This window comes from Poromitra crassiceps (genome assembly GCF_964638095.1).
Source record: "Poromitra crassiceps genome assembly, chromosome: 9".
NCBI classification, from domain to species: Eukaryota; Metazoa; Chordata; class Actinopteri; order Beryciformes; family Melamphaidae; genus Poromitra; species Poromitra crassiceps.
The window spans coordinates 12,342,311-12,353,040 of record NC_139630.1 but is presented as its reverse complement, the minus strand read 5'-3'; the positions used below and the strand labels follow the sequence as shown (position 1 = coordinate 12,353,040).

Genomic DNA, 10,730 nt, shown 5'->3' with positions numbered 1-10,730 from the left:
GCACAGCTATCACATCAATACTAGCAAGATGATAGCAAATTATCATGATCATCATCATCAGTATGGAGCTGGGGCTCTGTCTGTGTGTTTGTTTCTCTGTCCCACTGTGATTGTGCCACTGTGATGTCATAAATCCACTGTGACATCATCCGTGATGTCATAAATCCCACTGTGACATCATCAGTGATGTCATAAATCCCACTGTGACATCAGCAGTGATGTCATAAATCCCACTGATGACATCATCAGTGATGTCATAAATCTGACATCAGTGATGCTGGTCTCATTGGCCACACAGCCACCTTCTTAAAAGGGGAAAGTTTCTGTAATATGGCTTTTGTGGACTGGGAAGCAAACAATCTGTTAAACATCTACAGACAAAAGTGAAACAGTTGAATGTCAACAAGCTGTTGAAATGTTACAAATACTCTGTAGATGAACTATCTAAATAAAGTGTTCCCAAGAACTCTTCTAGAAACATCTACAATTCTTCAAGTCCAGTGGACACTTGTTGTTACCCAATTCTTCACCTATTTAAAAGATAAACGCTAAGTAAGATTTTTTCAGACCTTTTCAGGATTTGCAGAAAGCTGAAGGAACTCCAAAATACTCTGCAGTCACAGCCAAACGCTGACATTTATTTTCAATATAAGGAAATGATCTGCATTGACATTTGTTTGATAGATATTACAAATACAAGTACAAAAGCCATCAGCCAAGGATTCCTTTGGAACCGCGTTTTAAACAAAGAGTCCGTCTTTGTTAAAGGAAGACAGGAATGAAAGAGGAAAACATTTTATCAAAAGCTTCTTAACAAAAATGTCCTGTACAGACACAGTCACTCCCCGCAGGCGGGAACCCGGGCGCGGAGTGATGACATCACAGAGTGGGCGTGGCCGGTCAGAAGAGGGGGTTGAGAGCTTCGTAGAGCCGCTGCACAGACACTTCCACCATCTCCTTCAGCGAGTCGTCCTCCGAGCCGCCATCATCGCACGCCACCGTCTGAGGGGGGAGGGACAGCAGACAGGTAAAGGTGAGGGGGGAGGGGCAGCAGACAGGTAAAGGTGAGGGGGGAGGGGCAGCAGACAGGTAAACGTGAGGGGGGAGGGGCAGCAGACAGGTAAAGGTGAGGGGCAGCAGACAGGTAAAGGGGGCGGGGCGTTAGGTGATCTTTAGCGGCCTCTATCAGCGACCAGTGGGAGGTGCAACAACGTCAATCAGGGTTCTTACACCTTCTTCTTATTGGGCTGGGCGATAATTCAATATTATAGTTTATCATCATTCAGTGGAATCATATCGTGATGATATGAAGATCAAGACATTGTAATGTGGTGAAACATTTCTGCTGTATGGTATGGTTGGAATATTATTTGAATATTTCTGTTTTGACATCCCACATGACATTACCATTTGGTTCAGTGAGATGAACATTAATTTGATTAATTAATGTGAATTTGAAGCATTTCATATTATTAATTATTATCGTGATATTGATATCAACCACATCCCCAGCCCTACTTCTTAAAGGGATAGTTCTGTTTGTTTGAAGTTGGGTCCTATGAGGTACTCTCATACAGTCAGTGTACTGGGTAAAGCACTCTGGATGCATCGCGCACCGAGATAGGAGAACTGCACTCCAGCTGCGGCAGGCACAGAGAGCTGTTTGCTGAGTGTGAAGGGGGCCATGAGCAAAAACGTAAAAAACAACAGAAAAAATACATTAAATGCTTCCATACTGCTCACCTGGCATAATCCAAGTCTCCACAAGCCCTGAGATGCCAAGTTGACTTGAAAAGATGTCATGTACACCCTGTTTTTAGCTGAAATCGTCACTGGAGCTAGCAGCTGAAATTACAACAACTAGGGTACAACCTTGCTATAGTGACGATTTTAGCGAAAAACAGGGTGTAAATTACATATTTTCAAGTCAACTTAGCATCTCAGGGCTTGTGGAGACTTGCATTATGCCAGGTGAGCAGTATGGAAGCATTTTATGTATTCTTTCTGTTGTTTTTTACGTTTTTGCTCATGGCCCCCTTCACACTCAGCAGACAGCTCTCTGTGCCTGTTGCAGCTGAAGTGCAGTTCTCCTATCTCGGTGCAGGATGCGTCCAGAGTGCTTTACCCAGTACACTGACTGTATGAGAGTACCTCATAGGACCCAACTTCAAACAAACAGAACTATCCCTTTAACACATTCACTGCCAGCCATTTTTTTTTTTACTGTAGGTAGCTTCTGCCAAGCCGTTTTTTGAGGATTCTGGCTCATTTTACAAGAGCCGAGGATAATTTTCTGCTTGGACTTTGTGAACACGAAGTTCACAAAAGTACTAATAGAATGTGTGCTTTCTCTGTCTAAAAGAGTTAGTTTGTAGAGTTAGTAGTTATGTAGATATTAGCCGTTGAGTACAGCATGGTTTGAGCGTCTGAGACAGGAAGCTGAGATAATCGCAGTTTTGTGAAATTCAATCAAACAGGCAGAACAGTCACTTTAACCATTTATTTTTGGCATCAGTGAGAGATCAGACATCTGAACAATATAGTTCTGAACACCCTCTCCTTTAAATTCCTCCCTCCGTGGGCGTGTCTGGTGGCGTTTGTCACAAGTTAGTTTCTCCTGCCTGTCTGAGCAGTGAGCAGCCTCCCTCTCTGGCGGCCCCTCGTCGGCGAGTGTGGCGAGTGTGGACTGTGGATGGGACTCAATCGTTTCTTGGATTTTCGTTTGAGAGCTTTGATGAAGCTTTGTGCGATTCTAGGCTTTATGCTGCCCACCCAGCCTATTTTTGGAACCCCCCACCGTTGTGCGCCGGTGTGCAGCAGCGTGAAAGCGTTTTCGCCTACAGTATGAGAATGAGGCTCGTTCGTTTCTGGGTTTTCGGAATGCGTGCGATTCTGGCCTTTCTGCGGGTGTTTCAAAGTGTGTTTCACCCATAATCTATTATGCAAATTTGCAATCCCCCACGCCAGCACCGCTCTCCGCTCTCGGTGTGCTGCTGCTGGCGCGGCCGCTCTCGGGCGAGTCTGGTGACTGATGACTGTAAAATCGCCAAGCCATTTCCTTGAGAATGGCTTGCTCCCGCGGCTGTTTTTGGTTGGCTTTCTCTCTGTCTGGAGAGCACTGTCACCACTTAGCTGGTCGGTAAAATAGATTATACACATTCTCTTCCTCCAATATTGGTATAGGAGACGTAAAAGGGGTTGATCGATGTCCCACCGTCAAAATTTTTTTTTTTTTTTTTAAGCCGAGATATCTCGTCATTGGCACTCAACGTGTTAATCAAGGGCTTTCCAGGCCCAATTCCTTCAAATTCATTACTGTTCCAAAAATGAGAATCTACACTAGAATGGCGGCAGTGTCCGTCTCTGACTTCAAACTTGCGGAGGGCGCTTCCTGGAGTGCGGTGCCGCATTTCATGCAATTTGGACTTATGCATAGTCACAGTGCCACCTACTGGCAACAAAACTTGGCGGGTGTGTTGCTGGGAACCCGAGAAATTCCAGTGGTAAACTTGGTGCAATTCAACCAATAAGATCACAGCTTTCACGCATCTCCGGGACTGTCCGTCCGATCGACTTCTGTCCTTCGCGTATCTCGAGAACCGTTTGTTGGATCGACTTCAAACTTATGGAGCGTGCTTAGGGGGACCTGATGGAGTGCAGTGTGGTGGGAAGCACCCACGGGGTGGTGCATGGGGGGAACGGGCACGGCACTGGAGTTTATAATGAGAACTAGCAGGTTTTAGTTTAGAGAAGTTCACAGACAACAGTCATACGTGCTTCATCGTGATGTCATACGTGCTTCAACGTGATGTCATACGTGCTTCAACGTGATGTCATACGTGCTTCAACGTGATGTCGCACTTTCTGGAAGCAGGTGGCACGTGAAACAAGGACACATAGACGACGAGAGACACACATACAGACAGCAGAACGTAGAATAAAACTGGAGACCTTAATGAATCAGGACTTGAACAGATGGTTTTAGTGTTTCTACTCACTCTGCTGTGTGGGTCGATGTGAACGCAGACGCCATCCACTGTCACGTTCAACTGGTGCCCATCTTTCACATCCACACACTCCTCTCCGAACATGTCCCTACACGCACACACACACACACACACACACACACACACACACACAAACACACAGCACATCAGTTCTACTGACATAATTATTATATAGATATTTACTTGCATAGCTGCTGTATGGTTTTGAAAACTCCACCCGGCTGGCACCCCAGGCAGGTTAAAACAAGCCAGCAGGTGTTGACTTACTGCAGCATCAGCAGCAGTCTGTCCAAGAACACATCCATGTCCAGACCCTCCTTCTTCACTTCAGCAACTGCAACACACAAAACACACACTAAAGCTCACACACTTTACAACACACACACACAAAACCTCATCACAAACTTTACAACACACACACAAAACCTCATCACACACTTTACAACACACACACAAAACCTCATCACACACTTTACAACACACACACACACACACACACAAAACCTCATCACACTTTACCACACAAAACCTCATCACACACTTTACAACACACACACACACCTCATCACACACTTTACAACACACACACAAAACCTCATCACACAAAACCTCATCACACACTTTACAACACACACAACACCTCATCACACACTTTACAACACACACACAAAACCTCATCACACTTTACCACACAAAACCTCATCACACACTTGACAACACACACACAAAACCTCATCACACACTTTACAACACACACACAAAACCTCATCACACACTGTACAACACACACAAAACCTCATCACACACTTTACAACACACACAAAACCTCATCACACACTTTACTACTGCAACACACACACTTTCATTTTTTACAGTTGGGGGGGGTGTCAGTCAGGGGGGTGGGTGATCTTTGAGGAATCCGCAAATAGTTCTCAGTGGATATGGAATAGTATTTGTGCTTGAAAAGCACATCCCTATTTAAGGACATTTCTCAATGCATGATCATTATTTTGAATTGGTGTCAGAGCCATCAAACGTCTCTACATGAGTGTGATGATGTCACAGACGTCGACAGCAGCAAACCAATCAGAAGCAGCTCAGACTGCACATGCAGAGTGTTCACTCACATCTCTGAGCTTTGGGGTTGGATTGGACCTCCAGGACCACCGTGGCCACGGCATCGGCATACATGTCGTTCAGCGGGTTGGCAAGCCACTGAGGACAGACAGAAAGACAGACAGACCAGAGTCAATAACTACATTTACATGGACTGCAATATTCCTATATTAACCCGATTAAGACAATACTCTCAATATGAAAGTAAACAGTGGAGTATTCTGATCTTAAGCCCCCTACAGATGAGCCGCGGTAAAACAGCTCTGCGCCCGCTGTCCCGTTGTTTCCCTATAGGGGAGAGCGGCGCTGCTCCACTAGGTGGCAGCGCTGCCCTTGGCGACGCGCACAGCTCCATTTTGCCACTTTTGCCCAGAGTTCAACACAGGGGCGTTTCCCAATTTTTTTTTTTTATTGTTTTCTAAAGGCAAACTTGCTGCTGCCTTGCAAGCGAATGGTTTTGTAGCTTAAAAACGCAGGGCACATCATCTCCAGAGTCTAATGCATGACGACTTCATGACATCTAGGAAGTTTGGACGCTTTGCGCGCAAACTTTCGTCATGCAATTGCCCCACCAATTTTATCCAGGCCCACCCATAATTTAATTTCTGCCTACGCCCCTGGTTCAACATATCTCAACGCTGATCTACTTATCGCTTATCCTTGAATTAAACATAGCTAAAAGCTGCTGTGTGGTGGGCTGCGCAGACAACAAATGTAAATAATCGCCAGTTCAAGTTTTTTTGTACTCCTGAGCAAAACAAGGAAGCCATTGAGAATTGGCGAGAAGAAAAATGTGGATCTAGCTGTCAAGGAAGTAAGTTGGAGTGTTCATCTTCCGTATATACGATCTTTTTGTGCAACACGCAACCATGCACGTGACATAGGAGAACGCCAGGATTGGAGGGGGGGGGGGGGGGGTTTCTGTTTTCCCCCGTTTTGGGCGTGGCTTCTGAATGATGACGCGCTCCGCAGTGTCTCTATAGTACCCGAATCCATTGGAAATGGATGTATCTCTGCTTTCCTGCCGGAGGGAGTGTGGCTCGACGCCGGCAGACCATGATGCACATATCTTATGACTGTGTCCAATGTGCACAGCCGTTTTGGAAAGAAGTGCATCAATTCATCTCCGAGATCCTGGCCCTGAAGTTGGACTTCTCTTTTGCTTCTCTGTATCTTGGAATCCTCCCTGATGGTCTTGGCAGAAGTGACGCATATCTCTTGAAGATATTTATAGAAAAATATATAGAAAAATATCAATTACCAAATGCTGGCTGCAGAGGAATCCCGCCCCCACCACTGCCCTCCTGGTCAATACAGCGAATTCCATCCGCTTCTTTCCATCCTTCTCTCTCCGACTCCAAAAAGAGAAGGGTCCACTACTACGACATAGAAACTTAATAATCAACCTTTGTCTCGTCTCTCTCCGTTTGAACCTTTGTTGTTAATACTTGTTAATGGGGCGGCTGTGGCTCAGGAGGTAGAGCGGGTCGTCCACCAATCAGAAGGTCGGTGGTTCGATCCCCGGCGGCTCCTCCAGTCCGCATGTCGAAGTGTCCTTGGGCAAGACACTGAACCCCAAATTGCTCCCTGATGGCTGTGCCGGCACCCTGCGTGGCAGCTGGCCGCCCTCGGTGTGTGAATGGGTGAATGTAGGCACATTGTAAAGCGCTTTGGATAAAAGAGCTGTATAAATGCAGTCCATTTACCATTCCATTTACGGTAATACTGTGAATCGCTCCTGCACTTTAAGGTCTTTTCTTTTTTGAAATTGTATTCTTATTTCTTTCTTTAATGAGTGGAATGTAAGGTCCCAGACATCACCTGTTCTTTGTTCCTATATAAAAAACAAACACAATAAAAGTGTAAAAAAAAAAAAAAAAAGGATGAATCAATTTGTTCAGGGTTAGCAGAGAATCCCCAGATTGACTGAACTCATTCTGGGAGGCCATATTGCCGTCAGCATTGCCTCAGAAAGTTGCCCGTGTGTGAGTTGCTCTGACCTCCAGCAGCACCATGCCGGCTTCATGGACCAGCGTGATGTTCTTAAAGATCCTGACAGTGATTTTATCTGCTCCCTCCACCTCCTCCACGTCTCCTGCAACACAGCAGCCACGCAATTATCATCATAGTAAATACAATGATAAGACACCTGAAGACGGACCACACAACTGTCATCATAGTAAATACAATAAGACACCTTAAGACGGACCACACAACTGTCATCAGAGTAAATACAATAAGACACCTTAAGACGGACCACACAACTGTCATCAGAGTAAATACAATAAGACACCTTAAGACGGACCACACAACTGTCATCATAGTAAATACAATAAGACACCTTAAGACGGACCACACAACTGTCATCATAGTAAATACAATAAGACACCTTAAGACGGACCACACAACTGTCATCATAGTAAATACAATAAGACACCTTAAGACGGACCACACAACTGTCATCATAGTAAATACAATAAGACACCTTAAGACGGACCACACAACTGTCATCAGAGTAAATACAATAAGACACCTTAAGACGGACCACACAACTGTCATCAGAGTAAATACAATAAGACACCTTAAGACGGACCACACAACTGTCATCAGAGTAAATACAATAAGACACCTTAAGGCGGACCACACAACTGTCATCATAGTAAATACAATAAGACACCTTAAGACGGACCACACAACTGTCATCAGAGTAAATACAATAAGACAACTGAAGACAGACCAAACAACTGTCATCATAGTAAATACAATAAGACACCTTAAGACAGACCACACAACTGTCATCAGAGTAAATACAATAAGACACCTGAAGACGGACCACACAATTATCATCATAGTAAATACAATAAGACACCTTAAGACAGACCACACAACTGTCATCAGAGTAAATACAATAAGACACCTTAAGACGGACCACACAACTGTCATCATAGTAAATACAATAAGACACCTGAAGACGGACCACACAATTATCATCATAGTAAATACAATGATAAGACACCTGAAGACGGACCACACAATTATCATCATAGTAAATACAATGATAAGACACCTGAAGACGGACCACACAACTGTCATCATAGTAAATTCAATAAGACACCTGAAGACGGACCACGCAATTATCATCATAGTAAATACAATAAGACACCTTAAGACGGACCACGCAATTATCATCATAGTAAATACAATAAGACACCTGAAGACGGACCACACAACTGTCATCATAGTAAATTCAATAAGACACCTGAAGACGGACCACGCAATTATCATCATAGTAAATACAATAAGACACCTTAAGACGGACCAAACAACTGTCATCATAGTAAATACAATAAGACACCTTAAGACGGACCACACAATTATCATCATAGTAAATACAATAAGACACCTTAAGACGGACCACGCAATTATCATCATAGTAAATACAATAAGACACCTTAAGACGGACCACACAATTATCATCATAGTAAATACAATAAGACACCTTAAGACGGACCACACAATTATCATCATAGTAAATACAATAAGACACCTGAAGACGGACCACGCAATTATCATCATAGTAAATACAATAAGACACCTGAAGACGGACCACGCAATTATCATCATAGTAAATACAAGACACCTTAAGACGGACCACACAATTATCATCATAGTAAATACAATAAGACACCTGAAGACGGACCACGCAATTATCATCATAGTAAATACAATAAGACACCTGAAGACGGACCACACAATTATCATCATAGTAAATACAATAAGACACCTGAAGACGGACCACACAATTATCATCATAGTAAATACAATAAGACACCTGAAGACGGACCACACAACTGTCATCATAATAAATACAATGATAAGACACCTGAAGACGGCAGGACAGTAGAAACAGAGTTGAGATTTGGCGTGTTGTAAATGTTCACACAGGCAAAATATGATTTTGCATACATGAACCATAACATGATATATAGATAGAGAAAAATTCTTATGATTATCGTGATATTGATTCCAATCATATTGCCCAGTCCTTAAAAAACACCAACAAAAAAAGAATAGACACAGTCAGATAAAACACGGGGTAGATGCAGTAAAGATGCAGTGACTCACCGGCGAGGTTGCGCAGCTGGCTGACCAGCAGGGAGATGGGGGCGCTGAAGGGGATGGCCTGCGTCTGCTTCACCATGCCCATGGCCAGGTCTGTGTAGTCTGAACACAAACGGCAACACAGGTCAGACAGCAAGGAAAACCAGGGTCCCTGAAGGCAACACACAATCATTTTTCCAACCCATTTTAGATGAAACCACGCCCACCTCCGTATGACGTAAGCCCCGGCAAAAGCCTTCAAACTGGAAAAACATGGCGGCTCGTTTGGTAACTCTTATATTATGAAAACGGTTCACGGAAATGGGTTTCTGAAAACATTTGAGCCAACTACTGGATGAGCCAGGAATGAGCCTGTATAGATAAATCTCTACCAACTTAAGAAAGCATGTGAAAGAGTGTATAAATGATAAACACTATGCATGCACACCCGCGCGCGCACACACACACACACACACGCACACACACAGAGTGTACTGACTGGAGAGGTCGGAGGGCGCGAGAATGTGGTAGTTGAAGTTGCGTTTGACCAGGATCCCGGAGACCCTCTGACCCTGGATGCACTTCCTGTCAGCCAGCTCGCCCATCACCTGCAGCAAAGCATTCTGGGAATCACAGAGGGACTGCACAACAGCTCCATAACCGCATGCAAAACTGAGCAGACGACAAACACAGATCCACTTTCCTACAGACAGCTGACAGTCACATGACCTGATCACATGACCTGGACTCAAGTCACAGTCTGAAGTGCGTACGACGTGACTGGTACTTTGATGAATTGATCAAGTCTTGACTTGAGATCTTGTGTTTTGTGTAAATGACTTCGATTGAAAGTGATGAGATTTGTAAGATATTTTAGAAGTTATCAAATTCATACTGGACTCTGGTTTGGTCTGACTTGACTTGCTGTTGTACATTGAGACACGACATGAATGACATGGACTTGACTCGGTACCTTGGCCAGCTTCTCTCCTCTGAAGTTGAGGGTGACGGCCTCTGTGTTGCGGGGGTTGTGGACTTCGATGTGCACCTCGTCGTTGTCTTCGTATTCGCGGATCAGAGCCGCCTTCAGACGGGCCATCTCGTTCTGCTCGCCGTGCACCAGGATCTGACCGGGACGGGACACATCAGAACATCTCAGCCTCATCGACACAGACCTGGACTCGCAGTGCGTTCACACCATGGCAGAAAAAGCTTCACTTGTGCAAGTTTGCTCGCGCGGATACGCGAGTTGAAAGATTTAGCCACACTGTTTGCAAAAATATTTGTTGACAAATAACTTCATTTTGTGCTCAAGTTCAAAAATGTAAGTTGGTCACGAAAATGGGACGATGACTATAAGTGAAACTATTAGTCGTACGTAATGTCAATTGGATTCTGACTGAGGATGAGCTAGCATGTTAACTAGCAAGCTAGCTGTTAGCTACGTTAGGTAAGCCCGCCGCTTACGACGAAATCTGTTGCTCGGTTGTTGAGAACTCAGCAAGG

General features: G+C 44.4%; 1 protein-coding gene across 1 annotated transcript in view; it reads right to left on the bottom strand.

Moving 5' to 3' along the window:
* Positions 1–89: 89 nt before the first annotated feature.
* The window catches only part of cpsf3 (cleavage and polyadenylation specific factor 3), a 31,456-nt gene continuing 20,815 nt past the window's right edge, over positions 90–10,730 (bottom strand). Inside the window, exons 11-18 of the mRNA XM_083642538.1 lie at positions 10,198–10,350; positions 9,724–9,832; positions 9,249–9,347; positions 7,124–7,218; positions 5,135–5,222; positions 4,275–4,341; positions 3,999–4,095; positions 90–1,002 (exon numbers count right to left, since the gene is read on the bottom strand). Of these exons, the coding sequence (XP_083498664.1) occupies positions 901–1,002; positions 3,999–4,095; positions 4,275–4,341; positions 5,135–5,222; positions 7,124–7,218; positions 9,249–9,347; positions 9,724–9,832; positions 10,198–10,350 (810 nt within the window). The 3' untranslated portion in view covers positions 90–900. The remainder of the gene's footprint in view (positions 1,003–3,998; positions 4,096–4,274; positions 4,342–5,134; positions 5,223–7,123; positions 7,219–9,248; positions 9,348–9,723; positions 9,833–10,197; positions 10,351–10,730) is intronic.